The 21,484-nt window shown below is 50.1% G+C and overlaps 1 protein-coding gene across 2 annotated transcripts in view; it reads right to left on the reverse strand.

The window, feature by feature from the left end:
* The window catches only part of JADE2 (jade family PHD finger 2), a 72,726-nt gene that overhangs the window by 30,747 nt on the left and 20,495 nt on the right, over window positions 1-21,484 (reverse strand). For both annotated transcript variants that reach the window (XM_056502206.1, XM_056502207.1), the window contains exon 5: window positions 4,685-4,854. In XM_056502206.1, coding sequence (XP_056358181.1) covers window positions 4,685-4,854 — 170 coding nt within the window. The remainder of the gene's footprint in view (window positions 1-4,684; window positions 4,855-21,484) is intronic.

The following is a 21,484-nucleotide window of genomic DNA, read 5'->3' on the forward strand; positions in this document are numbered from 1 at the left end:
CTGATTCACAGACTATAAACCTGGGAGTCTACTTTTCAGGAAATACATATATATAAACATAAGCAAAATTAATGCTTTTTACAATTATAATGAAAAAGGGAAGCAATAGTGAGATGATGTAGGCTTGTCTCTGACTATGTTAGAAAACCTGAGGTGAAAGAATGACAGGTCCCTGATGGGATGGGGTGTTCACACATGACACAGGGACTACAGATTCCAGACATCTCCTTCCAGCTCACTGGCCCTCCAGCTTGCCCAGGGCAAGCAACTTCAAACCTGCCTGCTTTGGCACTTGTGGGGACACAGCCACCCTGCCCCAGGCTGACTGCCCCCCTGGGCATCCTTCAGGGACATCAGGGGATGACAGCCAACCACCTGAACACCACACCAGATTACCTGGGACTCTCACAGCCACCTCCAGCCCACCACCTGCAGACACCCAGCCCTTGGAAGATGCAGCAATTGTGCATTAATCTTTTATCAATGCTATTTACAAACAGATCCTGCATGTAAAGCGTGACCAGCACACATACTGAGCATCCACAGTGAAACCTCCAGACATTTTGTTACAAACACAGCCTGCTAATGCACTTAAAAGATTTACATGGACCAATTATCACCCTTTCTGCCACCCACCGACATCAATTATTGCTCAAATTTAAGATGATGACAAAATGTTTCAGAAGCCACTTTAGAAGCTGCTGCCTCTCTGCAGCGATGCTTGGCTCTGACAGGGCTGTCCCAGAGCCCTCCAGATGAAAGCCTCCTCACCCCATCAGCAGCAAAACTGGAGTATTGCTGGAAGCTTCCACAATTACTACCAGGAGTTTATGGAAACAGCAAAACAGTCACTTGATGTAAAACCTGATTGTGCTGACAATGTGGAGGAAAAATGCCTTAAGACTCTCCCACTGATCTCCAATCCTGCTAATCTATGTATTAATACACCACATACAAACAATTAATACATTCATTTATACATTGATTATTTATATCTGTGAAGAGCTAAATAAGCTCAGCTCCAAGGCTTTGTTTTAGAGGGAATGGCTTCAAACTGACAGAGGGCAGGGTGAGATTGGATTTTAGGAATAAATTCTTCCCTGTGAGGGTGGTGAGGCCCTGGCACAGGCTACCCAGAGAAGCTGTGGCTGCCCCATCCCTGGCAGTGCTCAAGGCCAGGTTGGATGGGGCTTGGAGAAACCTGGGATAGTGGAAATTGTCCCTGCCCATGGCAAGGGGCTTGGAATGGGATGAGCTTTAAGGTCCCTTCCAAACCACACCATTCTAGGATTCTGTCATGGGGCAGCTCTGCACAGTGGGACATGGACACATGGTGGTGGGTGGCAGCTGCTGGGAAACAGGCTCTGCCTGGGGAGTGCCAGCTTGCTGCCTCAGGGTGAGAAAGGGGCTCCCAGAAGCCCAGAAGGATACACAGTGGGATGGGAGCAGCTCAGAGTGTGACACCCAGGACTGCCAGAGAGGGAAGCAGAACTGACAGCAGCCTCTGCTCCACTGAGCACATCTTGCCCGGGGTGCTCCACTGACTCCAGCTTATTTCACATCTACTTGACCAATCTCACCTCTGCCAAGGGAGGTATCATCTCATTAGTGCACAGACAGATCTCAAGTATGCAGCGATGAATTCCCCCCAGAGCTTCAAAAACAATCCATGTGACCTTTGCATGTTCCTGCCATAAAATACCAGGAACACCTCCAGCTCCCAAGATAGAAGCTGTGGTGGGCATATGTGAGCAGAATACACCATATGGATTAAGTCAAGGGAATACTTAGAAACTTTGACTCTCTGCCTTCAGCAGAATTGATTCCGACAACAATTTTAGCAATTTCTTGAGGATTTTCTGTGTGTTTATGAAGTGCTGATCACTGCAAAAGGATCTTTCAGCCTTGGTCTTTGAAGTCTCTCTAGCTGCACTCTTACAATAGCTTTGAATTTAGTAGAGATCACAAAATATAGCATAAAATGTTAATATAAAAGTGAAGACTTATGGCATGGTTCCTGTCTAAAAGGACAGGCCTGAGCTGCCTGGAGTGGCATGGACATTAATCTGGCTCCATTCAGTCTTCTTCAGATCCACTTTTTTTACAATCTCATATTGCAGCAGCAACAAATAAAACACTTAGGCATGCCTAAATACTGACTTCATCTGTAGCACACAAAGGTGCTTTAAACAGCACATTTCCATTGAGTACAGCAACAGCTACTGAGGCATCTTACTGGGGGGTTTAAAACTATTTAAAGCTGTTTCACGTTTAAAACTATTGCTTTTCAAGTAAAACCTTTGTTTTCTGGAGTAATTCCACTTAACTGGGAGAGGAGTCAGCAGGCAGAATGCAGAGAGCTGGAGCTATCTGGAGGTTTATCTGATCTTGGTGATAAAATTCCATCCCTGGGGTGACCTAAAAAGGACTGGAAGAGGCATGTGCTGTGTGCTGTGTGGACCCACGAAAGGCGAGCTGGATGATCTCATAGGTGTTTTCCAGCTCTCCTCCCTGAACATCCTCAGGAGCCAGTCAGAGATCAGGATCCTTCTCTGTCATTAAATATTTTGGGAATGACATATTGTGCCCCTGCACAGCCCAGTAACAACAGTTCAGCCAAACACCCATGAGGAATTTAAACTTCTGCCTGCCTCCTAAATTAATACTGGGAGATAACTCCTGACTCCTCTGAATGGGAGGAGAGGCTGCTGTTCTCTAGTTAAGTCATGTTAATGATCTTGGAGATTAGCAAAGCAGGTTTGGAAATCTCAGCGAGTCATTAACAGTGTCATTAATGTCAAGGGCTTCCGGGAGAAAGTGCTATTTATGGACTGCCTTGGGACCAACCCAGCCAGCAGCAATCAGCCCTGGGTGCTGAAGGGCACCCAAATCCCACCCTGGATTTCCCATCTGGGAAGCAGAGGGAGCTAAGCCCCTGTTCTGGACAAGCCTAAGCTAAGCAGCAACAGATCTGCTACAACAGCTTTCCTGTATGAGCACCCAAACCCATCACCTCCACTGGCAGGAAGATGCATCCCCTCAAAGAAGCCTGATGACCTCCATGCCATCCATGCCATGGATGATGTGACCACAGTCCTGCAGCCAGGAGCATCAGCTCCCATCTCCCTGCTCACCTGCCAAACCCCCAGCTCCCTGCAGCATCAGGGATGGGGTATTAATCAAAGCCACATCCTTTCCAAGTCACTGGAAAAAATGTACTAGCACTTGCACTGCTAGAGAAGTTGGGAGGACTGGGGGAGGGGGCAAAATACCAGAATCTATTGGGCTGAAGCTGTGTCCACGGTGGATTTCACATGCCAAACACTGGTTTTCAAAGGCAGTCTCTCCCCAGCATATTTAAGGCTCAGCCAGTAACGCCAGTGCTCCCTCAGTGACAGGACAGGCTGGAGAAGCAGGGGATGGGCAGGGGTGCTCTCTGCACTGCCACTGCTGAGATCACCTTGGTCCTTATCACCATCTAGAGCTGGTGATGGCAGGAAGGCTCAAGGGCTTCCTCAGATTCTATGGTTTCATCCAGCTGAGCCCTGGACAAATGTCTCCTAAGGACACTCCTTGGAAAAGGTGACTGGCTGATAAATGATGAGATGGAGGGAACAAACCACAGCTTGCTCAGAATGGCTGAGGGTCAGCAGCAAAGCACTGCCTGTCTCCTGACCTGGGATGCTGAGGTTCCAGCCCACTCACATGCCTGCACAGAGCAGGGGTATGGCTGGGATGAAGCCCAAGTGCCCCTCCTAAACCCAACTCACTCCCAAGGCAGTGCTGCTGGAGAAGGCACCACTCCACCCCAGCACCTGCAGGTTTGGCACATGCCAGCCCAAAGGTGACATGGGGACAGCCAGCAGCCAGCTCCTGTCTGGCCTGGGGCAGGGAGCTTCCAGTTATCTCAACCTTCCATCACAGGAGCTCCACAGGAGCTCTGCCCACTTCATTTGTAGAGGCTTATGAAACACACACAAGGGGTAGTGGAAATAGAAACAACCCTTCTCTGGAGCCTAGAGACAGTTCTGATGGCCATGCAGCTGTGGAGATGGCAAGGGAAATGTAGCAGGGGATACAGGGAAGGCACAGTGAGGTCAGAATGATGCTGGCTCTCAGCACAACCCTCCTGCTCTGCAGTGCACTATCCCATCTGCTCAAGCACCTGATAAAATCCTTTTTCCCACTCTTGAAAGGCCTTTGCCACCCGAGACTAACCCTTCATGCAGGCATGCTTGAGCCTTCACTGACCTCACAGGGTGAATGCTTTATTGAGTGCTTACTCTTACCTGCAGAGCAGTAGCCAGACCACAGCAGCTCCTCCCTAACAAGGACTGGAAAATCCCTCCACTGTCTGACAGGACTATACACCCATGGGTCTCTGCCAACAAATCTGCCCATCAGACCATGCTAAGCACTAGTGCCAATGGTCAAATTCCAAGCTCAGGTACTTGCACTCAACCAAAATCCACTAAAGGTTTTGAAGAATGTGCAGTGATATAACAGCAGTGATGAGGGCAATGTTATGCTGTGGTATTTAGAGATGCCTGGAACAGGAAACAATCAGGACCAGCATTTCTGACAATTCTTCTTCAAGGCCTTTAGTTCCACATGCTGAACATCCACTGTGGGACACCCAGGCCAGAAAGAAAAAACAAAAACAAACAAAAAGAGCAACACTCACCCATCTCCTTAAGCTCCATGTTAACCAGTTCCAACCAGCAGGCATCGAGCTCGTCCAGGTCATAGCGGCTCATTCCTTGCAAGTAAGTCCTTGTAGCTTCTGAGATCTCAGAGCCAGGCAGGCTGCTCGGTGAAACCTGGGAGAGTGAGCTCTCCAGCTGGGGGATGATCCTGGAAGAAAAGAAGGGGAGGCTGAGGAAGAGCTACAACTCAGAAAAACACTCTTTCTTGCCATGGAGGGTGAGACCACACTGGGTACACGACTCTGTGAAGGAAAGCAAAGCCAATGCACCTGAAGTCAGCTCATAGGCTGGCACTGACAGCCCCAGCAGAGCAGCTCCAGCAAGTGTGTTCCCATTCATCTACAGAAATTAAATCTTTACATGAGAAAAATGAGGTGCAAAGGAGATGATCCAAGTCCCCCAGCCATTAACTCCTCCACGGACAGTTCCAGTGTGCTGTACACTGCAGTGCCACAGCCACACCGTGCTGGGCAGCACTTTGGCACACTTGGTATTGGAGAACATCCCATGGTATCCTGTGAGATTTGTTCTGAATGCTCTCTAATCACAACCACAGGGATGGGGAGAGGAGCTGCCTCATCTGCTGACAGAGAACGACCAGGCACTGGCTGTCAGCTCTTCTGCTTTTCCTTGGCAACTCTGCAGCAATATGCATGATACTTGCCATGCACATGTCAGCAGTGTCATGCCTAATGACATGCAAGCAGAGGACAAGCTGGAAATGAGAAGCAGGCTGTGGTGCCAGCTGACAGATCTTGGCGAAGTTGGGAACTGGAGCTTGCTGAAGTATTTGCACAGATATTCTTCCCCTGAAATCCAAAGGCACTTGACTTTTGCCAGAAAGATGCTGCAAAGAAACAGCAACCAAACATGAACTCGCTGCAGCACCTCAGCCCCCTCCAAACAGCTTCTCCCCATGCAAAGCTGGAGGACCCAGCCCTGCTCTTGCACCAGTGCCCACCAGGAAGGCAATGATCCCCAGATCATTTCATCAGCCTTCTGTCCTGCTGTGTAAGCTCATGTCAGAGCATCGAGTGCCTTGTGCTCTGTCATGTGTCTGGGGCAAAGCCATGGTGTCCATCACATAACCAGATGAACTGTGGTACCAGATGCTCCAAGATCTGCATGTGCCAAGGAGAGGCACTCGAGCCCAGCTGTCCTTGGGAATGAGATCCTACCTGCCTTGAGCAAGCTCAGGAAGGAAATCCATGGCAGGGCAGGAAAATGAACCTGAAGTTTCTACAGACCCAGACATGTAGTTTAATTACTGTCCTCTGTGGTCACAAACACTGGAGGTACTTCCAGAGCCACCAGCAGGAGAAGCAACAATTTATGGCTCAGAGGGAAAACGTCAAGAAATGGGTTCTTATTATCTCTTCTGCTTTACTTTCCCTACCAGTAAATTGCAAATAAAGATGTGACCCAATGTCCTGTGTCCCAATCTCCAAATTTAAGTTCAAGAACTAAAAAGAGCCACATGAAAGGGCAGCTCTAGTCCCCACACTTTAAAATAATCTCACAGGAATCTAGGACAGGACTTGGGGATTCACTGACGTGTCTAATGCAGACAGCAGTAATTAACACTGAAACTAGGCATGCTCCAGTCACAGCTTCAGGACTGGCATCTAAAGATGCCTAAAATCAGAGAACCACAGAATAGAAGGGTTTGGAGGGAGCCTTGAAGATCATCCAGTTCCTCCTCCCTGCCATGGGCAGGGACAACTTCCACTATTCCAGGTTGCTCCAAGCCCCATCCAGCTTGGACATGTCCAGGGATGGAGCAGTCAACAGCTTCTCTGGGCAGTCTGTGCCAGGGCCTCACCACTCTCACAGGGAAGAATTTCTTGCTAATATCTAATCTAAATCTGCCCTCTGCCAGTTCAAAGCTATTCTCCCCTGTCTAGTCACTACACACCCATCTAAAAAGTCCCTGTCCAGCCTTTCTTGTAGCCCCTTTAGCCACTGGAAGATGCTATTAACAAAAAGATAAAGCAGGAGCTGCTGGTGCAACATGCATTGGTTCATGTCAGACCAAACCTCTCCTTCCCATGAACCCAAGTCCAAGGTCATCCCTGCACAGAAACAGAACCTTGGGGTGGGATCAGACAGGCTGGGCACAGCCTTGTTACAGCAGAGAAAAAACCAGCCCTCCACCTGCAATGAACACTGTGGTTGGGAGAGCTGCCTGAGCAGGCAGGAGGTCAGGGCCATAAGCCTTCATTAAGCTGAGTTACACAAGCTGCTCAGCCAACAGCCCCTGCAACAGGTGATGCTCTGACAGCGAGCCAGCCCGGCGCTCGGCATGGCAGGAGCAAAGAGCTGCTATTTTTACCCTGGCACAAAACTGCAAAGATTTATGCTCTGTGTACATACCACAGGAGGATCCTGAGCAGGTCACTTGCTGTACTGACAGCACTGAAATGCACTGGGTGTGATAAGGATGCTGGTGTGACTGCAGCAATCCCACGGGGTTATCTCACACACTGCCCACCAAGAGCATGTGTGGGGCACAGCTCCTGCCTGAGCCTGGGCTCCTCCACTCCCACCTGGCCACACAGCCTCCACCCCCTTTCTGCAGGTATCTTATGGAGAAGTTTTGCTGAACCTGATGCTCAGAGGCAGGAGAAAAGTGACTCTCCCCTTGAGTCATATACCCACCTGCCCAGTGCACCCCCCACCAAAACCTGGATTCATGTTTAGACTCTCAGGCCCTGGCTCTGCACAATCCCTGGGGATGCAGAGATCACAGGGAGCCTGGGGGCTCACTGATGACAGCAGCTCCAGCAGCACCCAACGTCCAGCTTTTTCTGACACTGTAATTAAATACAGTTTGCTTTGGTTTAATGGGAACTGGCACTTAAAGAGTGACATTTTGCCTCTCACCACATCACTGATGATGAAGATCAGGGTAATGAAGATATAAACATCTAACAAGCTCACCAGCACTCTGTTAAAAGGTTTGAAAAGTGCCAGTGCAGTGATGGCAGGTGCCTCTCCCCATCTGGGAACACAGGGATCAAGGAGGGATGATCAGGTGCTGCAGCACCTAGCAGTCACTTTTCCACATGGAATAAGTATTAATATGAAAAGTATCATCTTAAGAGGACCACTAAACTTTACTTTTGAAGTTTCCCCCCCATAACCCCATGCTGATCTGACAGCATGGGCTGGGATCCCTTGGAGTTAATTCAGACTTGGGGATTCTGGGACATGCTTGTGCCATTTTCTCACCACTTCAAGTATCAGCAAACACAGAAGGTCAGAAATTAAGAAACTGAAACAGCTGCTAAATTATTTTTTATACAGTGAGAAGCTTGCATAACCCTATGAAGACCTGCTGGAAGCTTGGTCCAGATCAGCTCCCTGACTCATCTGCAGCAGTTAAGCATCTCAGCTAAACACAAGGGTTTTATGGCTTGCAAACAATTCAGCAAACCCTAAGAGAGCCTGTGCCTGTTCCCATGAACATCCTCCCACCCCGAGGGGAGCTGGAGCTGCCAGATGCTGAGGATCCCAAGCAGGATGCAATGCCTGGAGGTGCACAGTCTCCCACTGATTCCTAGATTTGCTTTGGTGAATAATATCAGATTCCTAAAAAGCAGCCCACTCCCTCCTGATTCATGCTAACGACCTGCAAAGGGCTTCTTGGTGCTGAGATATAAAGATCAGTGACTGCAGTGACAGTGCCTTAGCCTTGGAGGAACTTTGGAAGGAAGAGATCCTACAGCTTAAGACAGGAGAGCAATCCTTTGGGAAAGACCATGCCCTGCCTCAAAGCAATACAGAAAACAGACCAAGCTGGGCACCCTTCCTCACCTCCAACAGCTTCAAGAAGCTGGAGCCCAAAGCTTTGTGCTGTCCAAACACTGCAGCAGAGACACAGCAAGAAAAAGGGAACAAAGCACAGAGGCTGCCCTCACCAGTGTCTGTCCATCTCCTGATGGGCTCCAAGAGCTGGGAATGTCATCAGGGCTCCCCTTTTGTGCAGAGACAAGTCTTAATCCGTTGGGAAACCACGTTTCCAAATAGCTGCTCAGTGGGCAAACAAATACCCAGGCTGGGTGATGAGGAGTCTGCACACAAAACCAACCCACCCAAACTCCCTGCACCATCACAGCAAAGAATCACAGAGGCAAATCCTCCAGACCACTCACAGAAACTCAATTACACAGGAGGAGCATTTACTCCTTTCATATATCCAGCCAGTCAGAGACACAGTGTTTTTAAAAAATTCTGTATCAGTCAAAGGCTCATTTAAACAAAGGGCTGAAAATTTGGATCAGCCTGAAATTCACAACAAACCTGAGGCCATTAGTCTGAAAGTGGCTCTCAAGGGCACTTGAGGAAAAGGAGTAAGTGGACCCCAAAACTCTTGAGGATCACATCTATCCCTGGAGAAGATTACACAGTAATAAAATATACTCAGTGAATTCCCATGGTTAATCATCTCTGTAAACTGAATGCTTCACTTGGCTGAAGGGAGAAACCTTTTTTTTCTATATACTCCCTTTTAATATATCAGATAGAAATAATTAAACCTACATAGTATTTCTCATCTAAAAATACTTAATTTTATTACAACGAAGGCTTTAATCAGTCATCTTTTCTTCACCTCCATTCCAGCCTAAATTAGTCTTGTCCAATGTCCATAAATAAGTCAGCTTTGGAAAGTCAGTGGAAAGGTATCTCTGCCAGACACCTTCAGTGGATGCTGACACTGTTACTACTGCTTATGGGGGAATTCTGTGGCACACAACAGCTTTAAGAGGGCAATTTAAAGGGATGATTTTCACTTTCTGTTTATTAAAATAGTATCTAGTAGGTCATTTAGACCGATGTCCCATTTTCTTATGAACTTAAGCTAACAGATTTTATAGATGTTATTGCCTCTCAACAGCAGAGCAGAATTTAAGCGAGAAAAAGTTCCTGGGAGTATAAGGGTGAAGGATGGGGTTGGAGATAGTGGTGGATGGTCACAGTAATGAGCCACAACCCACACACAAGGGTTTCTGACCCTCAGCATACTCACATCCAGATTTACTGACCATGTTACTCCTACTTCTTGTATTTTTATGGCTTCTAGTAAAGGCTATAAAACCATGAGCCAGAAACTATACTCCCAAAGCTGGGTTCAAAGAGGAAAGGGAACCTCAAGAAGAGAACACATGTTTAGGTTTTAAATTAACTGGCCTGATGTTCAGACCTGCAAGCAAGCTGGTCTGACCAGCTGGATGAGCCTGAAAGTGTTTTTAGGATCCAGGTCTTGGGCTAACCAGAGTCTGTTAACACATCCTCCCGTGGATGGAGAAGAGAGGGGAGGGAGCAGCTGGTCCCAGAGAGGGAGGAGAGAGGTGGCACAGAGTATCTCAACAGGTCACTGTCACCAAACCCTTTTATGTTAAAGCAAACAAGAACCTGAGCAGAATGAGATGGCACTGATGGGACCAGTCTGTGCAGAAAATAAACAATTTGCAGCATTTCCTTATTGGCTGCTGGAGCCAAAACCCCTCCAAGATTTGGCAACAGCTTCTGAAAATCCACAAAAATTCATCATATATACATCAACAGAGCAGCAATGAGAAGGGGAATCTGTGGGTCTGGGAAGGGAAACCTGTGATGGCTGATGGCCCAGTCTGCCACCCATTTTGCATCATCTGTAGGCTATCTTCATGGCAGGGGCTGTAACAAGCAAAAAAGGTTGACAGAGGGAACTTAACATCTACTCTTCCCTTGTACATCCATGCTTGAGCAAGCAGCTCAGTGCCACTGTGCAGTCTGTCCTCACTGCCGTGGATGGGCACAGTGGGTGGCTGGGCTGGCACTGTCCTTTGCCATAACCTAAAACCTCCTTTAAGTGCTTCTCCCAAAAACCTACACAGGCAGTTACATTCACAGTCCAGCCATGAAGATCCCTTCAGCTTTTACTTCTGCACTCAGAGAACAGAGCAGCTGAATTTGGACCCATAACAGTAACAGGAGCAGCCGTGCCCAAAACACAGCCCTGACTGCAGAGACATCAGTGGCTGATGCTCAGCTCCGTGGAGGCCCCTTTGTGCACCCAAGTGGCACTGAGGATGTCCAGGAAGGGGTTAATGCTGGTTGCAGCAGCATCCTGCCCTCGCAGCACAGCAGCCAGTGAGTGCAGCTCCAGGTGACGTAATGCCTGGGTGGCTGTGCAGGCTGCACTGCCATCCCTGCTGCGCTGGATGCGGCAGGGACACGCGGCAGGGACCACAGCATGGCAGGGACACGGCATGGCAGGGACACAGCACGGCAGGGACCACAGCATGGCAGGGACACAGCATGGCAGGGACACGGCATGGCAGGGACCACAGCATGGCAGGGACCACAGCATGGCAGGGACACGGCATGGCAGGGACACACGGCATGGCAGGGACCACAGCATGGCAGGGACACGGCATGGCAGGGACACACGGCATGGCAGGGACACGGCATGGCAGGGACACAGCATGGCAGGGACACAGCATGGCAGGGACACACGGCAGGGACACAGCATGGCAGGGACACACAGCAGGGACCACAGCATGGCAGGGACACGGCATGGCAGGGACACACGGCATGGCAGGGACACGGCATGGCAGGGACACAGCATGGCAGGGACACAGCATGGCAGGGACACACGGCAGGGACACACGGCATGGCAGGGACACGGCATGGCAGGGACACACGGCATGGCAGGGACACACGGCATGGCAGGGACACACGGCATGGCAGGGACACAGCACGGCAGGGACACGGCACCACAGGGACCACAGCATGGCAGGGACACAGCATGGCAGGGACACAGCATGGCAGGGACCACAGCATGGCAGGGACACACGGCAGGGACCACAGCATGGCAGGGACACAGCACGGCAGGGACTCTGGTGTGTGCCAGGGACCCCACTGTGTCCCAGGGACACTGTTGTGCTGTGCCAGGCATGGACCAGCCCGGGACACAGCTACACCCACCATCCCTTCAGCTGCCACTTCTGACACTTAGTGCTACCCACTGACTATCACAAATTTTCATTCTCAGCTTTTAAAGCACCCCCAGTCACCGGGAGCATCTGACCCGTGAGCAGCACAGCTCTGCAGGGCACAGCCTCAGCACAGCCTTGCAGCTGCTGGCACATCAAACTCCTTTGGCTCTGGGACCACTCAAGGGCTCTCTCTCTGGGCTTGGAAATCCCCCTGTGACAATGCCATTCCTGCTCAGAATGTTAAGGATGGGATAGGGTGGCCCCTCCCGAGCTGCTGGCAGTTTAGGATTTACATAGGCAGCTTCTGGAAGTTTTACAAAAATGCAGCTGAAGCTCCCAATTACAATAAACAGGTGCACTAAGAAAAATGCTTACTTGTTCCCTCCCCATCTGAAATCTCCCTTTGTAACAGCCTGCAATCACAGTGGGTCCTTCCAGGCCCCTGGAGTAACATAATCCTCTAAGGAGAAAGTGATTCACTCTTCTTTGATGTGATAAAAAAGAGGAAAAGAAGTGCACAGGAGGCACTAAACAGCCATCTTGTAAAACCCAGACAGCTTTTCCAATTCCATTTCTGAGCTGTTTATCACCAGATAAAAAGCCTGATACCCAGCAGACTAGAGGAAGACCAGTGCTGATGTCCCTGTTTTTCTCACGTTTATATTCCAGCCTAAATCTCACTGAGATTTAGCTCAACAAATGAATTATTTAAGTCTTAACTCTGATTCAGTGCCCAGAGAATCATTCTGATGTAGATGGGAATTGGGAGCTGGTACAGAAGAATTCAGGTGCAGAGCAGTGTCTGCTTTCCCAAGGCAGAGAAGAGCACCACAGCACAGCTGGGCTCATCTGCACAGCTTCTGTGAGAGGAGAACCACCACTGCAGGGACACAGCAATGGCTGGGCAGTGGTTTGCTGGTGGCTTGATTGGAAAAACAAAACGCAGATGTTTTTCTGGTTGACTAGACAAAAAACAGCGTCTGGGCTGAGAGCAAAACACACACATAATTTCTCATGCTGTGCAAGGATCTTCTCCATATTCTTTTCCCCCTTTTCTCTCTGTGCCATTCAGCTCTAACAGCAGTGTTGAAGGCAAGCAGGGCAGAGGCAGCCCCAGCACCCATAGGTGCTGCTCTCCCCCTTCTCACAGACCATCACTGACACACCTGGTGACCCTTCAGGGACCCTGTCACACAGCAACCTTCTCCAAATCAAGCCTGCAGGCTGCCAGTAGTCTGATCATTTCCATTCAAGCAATATATGTCTTGGAATTGGTACTAGAGAAGCCAGAGACACTTGATTGTATGTTTTCTGGATATAAAAAAGTAAAAAAAAATGTTGCTTCTTTATGTAACTTAAGCCAAGCTACTAACATTAAAGCATCTGGAATTAATTATCCCAGCCAGATAATGCTTCCATAATTACTTCAGTAATGCAAACAGCTCCATTTGCCTTTGTATCCAACTACTGATGGAGACCAGAAACAGAAGACATGATCAACGGTGGCAGCTCTGCACCTGCCATGATCTGAGCACGAGCCACAGCAGATCAAAAACTGGGCAAATACCCCTGACCTTGTTACTCACAAAGCTGAGCATGGGAAAGCTCAAAATACAGATTTGGGCACAAGATGACAACTCCCATCCACCAGCAGGGTGTCTTCACACAGATCTCCTTAAAGAAACCCAGCCCAGTGAAAGCAAAGCTTTGAGGAATTTGAAAAGGCAGCACCCGGACTCTTGTAATGTGCTCTGGATCTTTGAACTAAAGCTGAACACTGAAACCCATGAGGACAGCTCTGACACTGAGTCCCTTGAAGCAGCACACAGCCCATCCCAGAAAACAGGGAGGGATCTGTTGGCCTCTTCCACCATCCACAGGCAGCCACGCTTGTTTGGGTGCACTCTGTGAAACCCCAGAACTGGAAGGGACTTTTAAAGGTCACCTAATCCAAGCCCCATGCCACGAGCAGGGACACCTTCAACTAGATCAGATTTCCCAGATCTTCTTCAAGTGCACTGAGAGAAACCACCTACCAGATCTCCTCCACCTCCCCAAAGTCCTGGCAACATAGCAGCTCACTTACCAGCAATACTTAATCTAAAATCAACACTATTACCCACAGCAGCACCAAGAGCTGAGCAGCTGTTCCTGCTGCTGGCTATCCCTCCTCCCATCACACTGGGGAGCACTAAAAGTAATAGTCCCTTGCATTGTTCAAAGGGGACCCAAGGTGCACTAAATCACTGAGAAGTGATTTCATTAGTGCTGTGGTTGCAAGCCCAGCAATCAGAGCTGCTGGGGTTTGCCTGGCTACACACTAAATCCGTGGTTCTGGAGGGTGGGCAGAGGCAATGGAGTGGGATGTGGAGGCTCCCAAGGCTGTACCAAACCAGAGTCGGTCCCAGGAGCTTTAAACCTTGTTACACAGCAGCAGGAAATCAAGCTCACTCCTTCTATACATTTGCTGCTGAAGTACACTTGACTTTCTGTGTGCTTGATCCAGTATAAACCACAGGCATCCACTGGGAGGATTAGCAAACATTCAAAATAAAAGTCCAAGAGGCTCAGAATGAGGTAAGAACAGACTGGATTAACACGTTTCCCATGGCAAACTAATAAAGGTGAGGACTTGCTGAAAGCCCACACAAGAACTTGTCAAGCAGAGAGTAAACCAGAAATGATGACAAGTAACAGGCAGAGTAAATCACACTTACTCCTTTGCAAAGCACTCACAGGCACTGGGCACGAGCCAACAACCCTCTGCAGCACCAGTACCACCCTCTGCAGCACCAATACCACCCTCTGCAGCACCAGTACCACCTTCAGCAGCACCAGTACCACCCTCTGCAGCACCAGTACCACCATCTGCAGCACCAGTACCACCCTCTGCAGCACCAGCACCACCCTCTGCAGCACCAGTACCACCTTCATCAGCACCAGCACCACCTTCAGCAGCACCAGCACCACCTCCAGCAGCACCAGTACCACCTTCAGCAGCACCAGTACCACCCTCTGCAGCACCAGTACCACCCTCTGCAGCACCAGTACCACCTTCAGCAGCACCAGTACCACCCTCTGCAGCACCAGTACCACCCTCTGCAGCACCAGTACCACCCTCTGCAGCACCAGTACCACCCTCTGCAGCACCAGTACCACCATCTGCAGCACCAGTACCACCCTCTGCAGCACCAGCACCACCCTCTGCAGCACCAGTACCACCTTCATCAGCACCAGCACCACCTTCAGCAGCACCAGCACCACCTCCAGCAGCACCAGTACCACCTTCAGCAGCACCAGTACCACCCTCTGCAGCACCAGTACCACCCTCTGCAGCACCAGCACCACCTTCAGCAGCACCAGTACCACCTCCAGCAGCACCAGTACCACCTTCAGCAGCACCAGTACCACCCTCTGCAGCACCAGTACCACCTTCAGCAGCACCAGTACCACCCTCTGCAGCACCAGTATCACCCTCTGCAGCACCAGTATCCCCCTCTGCAGCACCAGTATCACCCTCTGCAGCACCAGTACCACCCTCTGCAGCACCAGCACCACCTTCAGCAGCACCAGTACCACCCTCTGCAGCACCAGTACCACCCTCTGCACAGCCCAGGCCCTCTGCTGTCCTAGGTGTGATTCACCACATCCTAAACCTAAACTGGCAGGACAGACCACCCTGGGCACAGCCCATCCCTCCCCACTGCCTGCAGGGACAAGGGTTGCCTGAGCAGCTCTGACTGGAAGCCTCCCTTCCCCAGTGGCAGAGCTGGAGACAAAACTCACTGATGTTACATCACTGGGATTATTTTGCATTCCTGGATCAGTGCCACTGGCCAGTCCATCCTCACCACAGCCACTTGTCACTGTGGGGGTTCCCAGGAATGGGCAGGGCCAGGAGCCTTTGTCTCCCTACACATGGCCCAGGACTTGTGATCAAAACCTTTAGGCCTAGGGCAATTGGTATTTTCATTTCTTTTGATCAGAGCACACTCTCTGAGGGAAGTGTACATGTATTTCTGGAGCATACCAGAACCCATGCATATTTAAGGGCAGGCAGCCACAGAATGGGGATAACCAATCCAAGAAATAGCCCTTTGTAAAATCGCCAGCATGCCATCTGCAAGCTCCAAACTCACACATTTTTCATGATTAGCTGGAGGGAAGGGAAAAAAAAACCCAGGGGAAAAAAAAAGGATTATGTTAAAAAAAAACCAGCTCTGCTCCAAAAGCTACTCAAACTGCTGCAGAATCCTGCCTGCCCCTTCTGCAGCAAAGCCCAAGGGAACAGCTGATGAGTCAACAGCCAGCCTGCACCGCCGAACCCAGGAAGGGAAGTCCGAGCTGAGCACTCAGAACAAAGTGTGCTGGTTCATGGAGTACACTGAGAACACAGCCCCAGGAGCCACAAGGACACAGCCTGGCTGCCGGCCAGCCCTCCCCGGGACGGGGACAGGTGACGCCCAGGGACATGTGCACCGTGCCACCCTGCTGCCAGGCCAGCCTGGCCAGCCCTCCTCAGGCTCCACACTGCAGCACACACTGCTCCTGCAGGACTTCTCCCTCGGCTGGAATCGCAGCACCCAGCCCCGTGAGGAGGAGCTGCAGTGTCTTTTCACTGCAAGATGGGGGCAGGGATGTGTCCCAGTCCTACACCCACTACTGGTGCACCAGTTCATTCTTCTCCCCGCCTCATCTCCAGCACTGCTTCCCACAGACAGCAGCTCCGTGTGCCTCCTCTTCCAATGACACTGGCATCACAAAAGCACCACCTGCCAGCAGCTACAGACCCTGGGAAAGAGCTGCTGGAGACATGAGGGCATGTCCTTACGGGAGTCCAGTGAAGAACAGCACAGCTCGGAGGAGATGAACACTGGAAGCGCCACACCACCACCACCCAGCCAGCCCTGCACCAGCTGGACGGGTTCCCACGAGCACAGCAGGAAGCTGCCTGACCTAGGGAAGGGAAGAGGGAGGAGGACAGGACAGGGTCAGGACAGGGACAGGGACACAGCCACCGAACCCACGGCGTTCGCGCTGGTGCCGCCATTGCTGAGCTGGTACTGCCGAGGTTGTGCCTTCCTGTTACCACAGCACTTTCTGTTTTCTGTTAAAACAGGGCCACAGCAATGATGCAAGTATAGATCTGCAATGCCAAGAATATCTGGGAAGCCTGCCAGCAAGAAGCAGCCTTCCTGCTCGTCCTCCTGCTGTGTGCAAATTCACAGGAAACAGAATCTACAGCACATACTAATGTGGCTTAATGCGAGATCCAAGAGCCACCTTGAGATCCTGCTTGGATCCCTGTCAGCCTGGGGAAGGAGCTACATGCCAAGAACATTAAATCATTAAATAAAGGAGGAAATAAAACCTGCACAGGTGCATAAAATCCTACGTAGCTGCTGCTGCTTTACAAAGTGATGCTCTGCTGTGCAAGCTCAACATGCTGCCAGCATCACCACCAGTAGGAAGAGACAAGTCCAGGTCAGGACCTGGCACATCCACTGCTCAAAAATGGCTTCACAGCCTCCTAGGAGCACCCATATCAACCAGCAAAGTCCATATCCTTTGGCGTTTATTATGGTGTGACTCAGGGAATACAAAGCTCATCTGAAACATCTTGCCATTTACAACAGGAGAGGTACCCAAAGCCCTGATGCTCCCAAATGTCTGATAACTTTTACCTTTACTTTACCTTGTTTAATCCTGAAGCTGTACTGAGATGAGCCAACTTTGCATCCAACAACTAACTGCATCCCACATCAGACTGAGACCTTGGATCTGGCTCTCCTCATGCTGGAAATTTCTGTGCCTCTGTTTACACAACTGTAAAATAACTGCAGAGCTCACACAGGGGCTGTAAGGCTCAGCTCTGACTGGAGATCCTTCCACTCTGGGCTCTAGCAGAGGTGGAATACTCCTGGGATGCACTCCTGGGATGCAGTGTCACCAGCACTCACATCACAGGTGCATGAGCAGGAGACACATGGGCAGGGGATGCCAGCCTGCCTTTGGAAAGGAAAGCTGCCTTGACTACTCACTGCTCTGACAGCTCCCATCTGACTGGAAGTGTTTTTTTTCTCCACACAGGAGCCCCTCAAGCTCCGGGCAATTCTCAGGCGTGTCGCCATACAAAATAAAACTCTTCTGAATAGCCATGAGCCAGAAGTGATGGTGGAGAGGAAACAGCTGATCTCTGTGCTGCCTCTGATGACCGTGGCATCAGGAGGCTGCCAGCAGCATCCTCCTGGGATAATAAGCCAAGATATGCTGCAACTCTTCCCTCCCTGCTTTCCTCACAACTGCACTGCAATTTGTGCTAACCTAGAAAGGACCCTCGAGTTTAAGGTGGCTCTCAGTGGAGGCATTTTGAGACAGCTGCTTTCTGGGGAAAGCATTCCTTAAAACACAGCTCTTGCCTTCTGCCTCACCCCCAGCTTTTGACATTTTACAGCTCCAGTAAGACAAAATGTTTTAAAAATCTAATTTTCAGCTTTAGAGGCACAAAACCTAGAGGCAGGGTGCAGGCAGGGAGAGCAGGTTTTCAAGCAGCCAGGCACGAGATGAAAAGAGCAGCAGTGTCTGGTGCATGGCACCTTTCAGATGAAATCCTTCTCTGGAGAGGGAAGTGGCTCCTGCTCACCCCATGGCACAATCCACTGGCTGCTGATGGCACAGCCCAGGAACCAACTCCTGAGCATCACCACGATGGGCTGGCTATTATTTTGCAGGCAGTGCTCGTCTGCTCGCCAGCTCCCGGGGATCTAATGTCTTCTCTCCAGCCCCCCCACCTCCCTCTAGGAATTTCACATGGAAGTGGCTGTCAGAAGTGACAACATCAGGACTGGATTAGCACAGGAATCCCTCCCTAAGGGCAGGATGCTCTGTTACACCTCTGAGATGGGGGAAGGAGAGCTGACAGTGAGGAGAGCATCAGCTGCTGGGCTCCACATTTCCAGCCTACAAAAAACATCAATGCTGGGACTTTTTTCAGCAGATTAAAGGAATTTGGATTGTCCACACCCAGCACAGAGAGGATGGTTGGTTTAGATTAAATTTTTGAGTAGGGAAAAAGAAAGTTTGGAAGCAAGGGAGGAAAGCAATGCCAAGGCCATGGGGCAGCAGCCACAGGGTGGGGTGCAAAACCAGCAGCTCAAGCAGGACCATCAAGGTGCCTGTTCCTGGGATGGAGACTGGGGTGAGTTAAAGCAATTAAACAGGGGAGGTAAATGGATTTGTAAGGCTTTTTAAGGCTCCTTTCTTAAGGCACGTGAAATAAAGTCATCTCTTGTGAAAAAAACATTTGACATTTCTCCAAAACAGGGCAAGATGCAAGGAGCTGTCTAACCCTAGAGATATCAAAACGACTGCAGTCTGCACTGCCCCTGGCAGCCCAACACTGCCCTTTCCACCTCCCATTCTCACATCAGTGGTCCAAGGGAAAACCCTGAGGGCAGGGATGTGGCACTCCTTTGGGAGGCAGAGTTGCTCAGCAGAAGCACACCACCTCTGCCTTCTGGCGTGCATGTTGTCCTGATTAAAAAAAAAATCTGGCAGTGTCACTGCCTGTCCCTCTGGAATGTGCATCATGGCTACAAACCAGGTGCAACCATTAACACTGCTGTAAAATGAGCTCTTCATTTCACTCCCATCACATTGGGGAAGGCAAAATATCCCAAACAGGCATCTATCCAAGGACAAAGCCCTCCAGGCCATGCCTGCTGTCCAGCCAGCAAAGAGAGATGCAATTGAGACACAGTGCAAGGCAGAGCAACAGAAGAGGAAAGAAGAGGAAGCTGAAGCTGTGGGCAAGCAGCACAACCTCCAAGCAGCCCAGGAACAGCCTGGGATGAAGAGGGCATGACAAACTAGAGGGGCTGCAGAAATCCACCTGGGATTAGCTGTGAGTGATGGATCAGCAATGAGTATCTCTGAGAGGTCATAGAGAATGGGTCAGATTTCAGAATTACTGACTGGTTTGCATTGCAAAGGATCTTAAAGGGGTCATCCAGCTCCAATCCCTGCCATGGGTAGGGACACCTTCCACTACCCCAGGTTGCTCAAAGCTTTGTCTGGGCTGGCCATTCTTTCAGAGATGCAGCCACAGCTTCTCTGGGCAACCTGTGCCAGCACCACACCACCCTCCCAGGGAAAAAGTTCTTTATAATATCTGATGCTTTAAAAATAAAACAAACTCTTTGTAGAGCAAGGCTTGAACTCAAAACAATGTTGAAGTACTGAAAAAAAAAACCAGTTGGAACTATTTCAGGAGGTAATTCATTGAGGATTATGGAAAAGTGCCAATTCTGAGAATAATCAAACAAGAAAAATAATCCCAAGAATTAGGAAATTCTTCAGAGGATAACCTGACACTGGAAGTGAAACTTCACACTCATGGTGAGTGGGCAGCACCAGGATGTTCCCTCCAAAAACCAAAGGGGGGACACCACCCATATCATTGTAGTGATGGGGGTGCCAGAGCAGGACAGAGTGGGATGGGCACCTGGGAGGGAATGATCTGCTCCAGGAGTCACTCTAGGAACAGACATGTACAAAAACATGCAGCAGAGCTGCTCCAGGACCCCCAAATCAAAGGGCTTGGAGACAAGCAGAGAGGCATTTCCAGCCTGTCCTGCACCCCAGAAAGCGCTGGCTGTGAAGTCTGGGATGCCAACCCCACTGCTGGGAAGCAGCACTCCCAGCCCTACATGGGCACTGCCAGCCCAGGCAGTGCCAAGCTATCACTTTTCAGCTGGAAGCAGCCCCGGCACGAGCCCTCAGCTGGGAAGCAGAGCACTGGTGAGGCCAGACTGCGGTTAGCTATCAAAGACAACTAAAAAAAGATATTTCACACACAGGCTTTTTTTTCCCCTTCTCTTTTTTTTGGTTGCTTTTTTTTTTTTTTTTTCCCAAGGATTAAATCAACTCAACAGCCCCCTTTACAACTTCCCTTTTGATGTGTTCAGACTCATTAAAGTTTCATTTCTTTCTCTGTTTTCCCTGGGGGAGGAAGGGGAGCGTACACAAAAGTTTATTTCAGAAGCGGGGTCGGCAGCTGCAGAGCAGCAGATGCTGCTGCTGTGGGACCAGCAGAGTCTCCACCAGCCTCTGCTCCGTGCCCAAGTCCCTTGGAAAAACACATTCCCTGCAGCAACCCCGCTCCCATGAGCAGCCCCAGCACCATGATGCTTCACCAGTGTTTCTGCAGGATGCACACACAGTGCCACAGGTCACAAAGAGAACACACAAGAGATGCAAAGCTCCTGTAAATGCTGTAGGGAGCTTTGGGTCTGATCCTGCAAGTTCTGGGGTCCCTTCCCAGCCTGTTACATTTCCCCCACTGGCAGCACCCACCTTTCCCCCACAGCTTTGGCCACTGCCCTGGGATAATCCCCCACACACTTCAAGGGAGTAGCAGCTCCCCCACATTTCCTTCTCACCTGAGCAGCTGTTTAAGCATCTATTTTAAAACTCAGTTCCCTATTTTAAAATAGCTAATGAGCCCCCGATCTCCACTGACAGATGTCATCTCAACAAGGTCTGGGAGATATTTCTGTTTGCTGGGCTCCTTTTCCCAAGCCCTGAATCTCAGCATGCCCAGCACGTCTCCAATCCGCACAAACATGGTAAAGAGGGAAGTTTTTAATTTAAGGGCCAACTCCTGCTCCCCCCTACTGTGAAATACCAGTGGTACAACCACATGCTCCTAGACAGAGAAGCATCAAGCAGCCAGGCAGAGCCTGGCATTATGTGCTGTTTTCCGTTGTTATTTATCATTCCTTCAATTTTATCCAA

Source organism: Oenanthe melanoleuca, chromosome 13 (assembly GCF_029582105.1).
Source record: "Oenanthe melanoleuca isolate GR-GAL-2019-014 chromosome 13, OMel1.0, whole genome shotgun sequence".
NCBI classification, from domain to species: Eukaryota; Metazoa; Chordata; class Aves; order Passeriformes; family Muscicapidae; genus Oenanthe; species Oenanthe melanoleuca.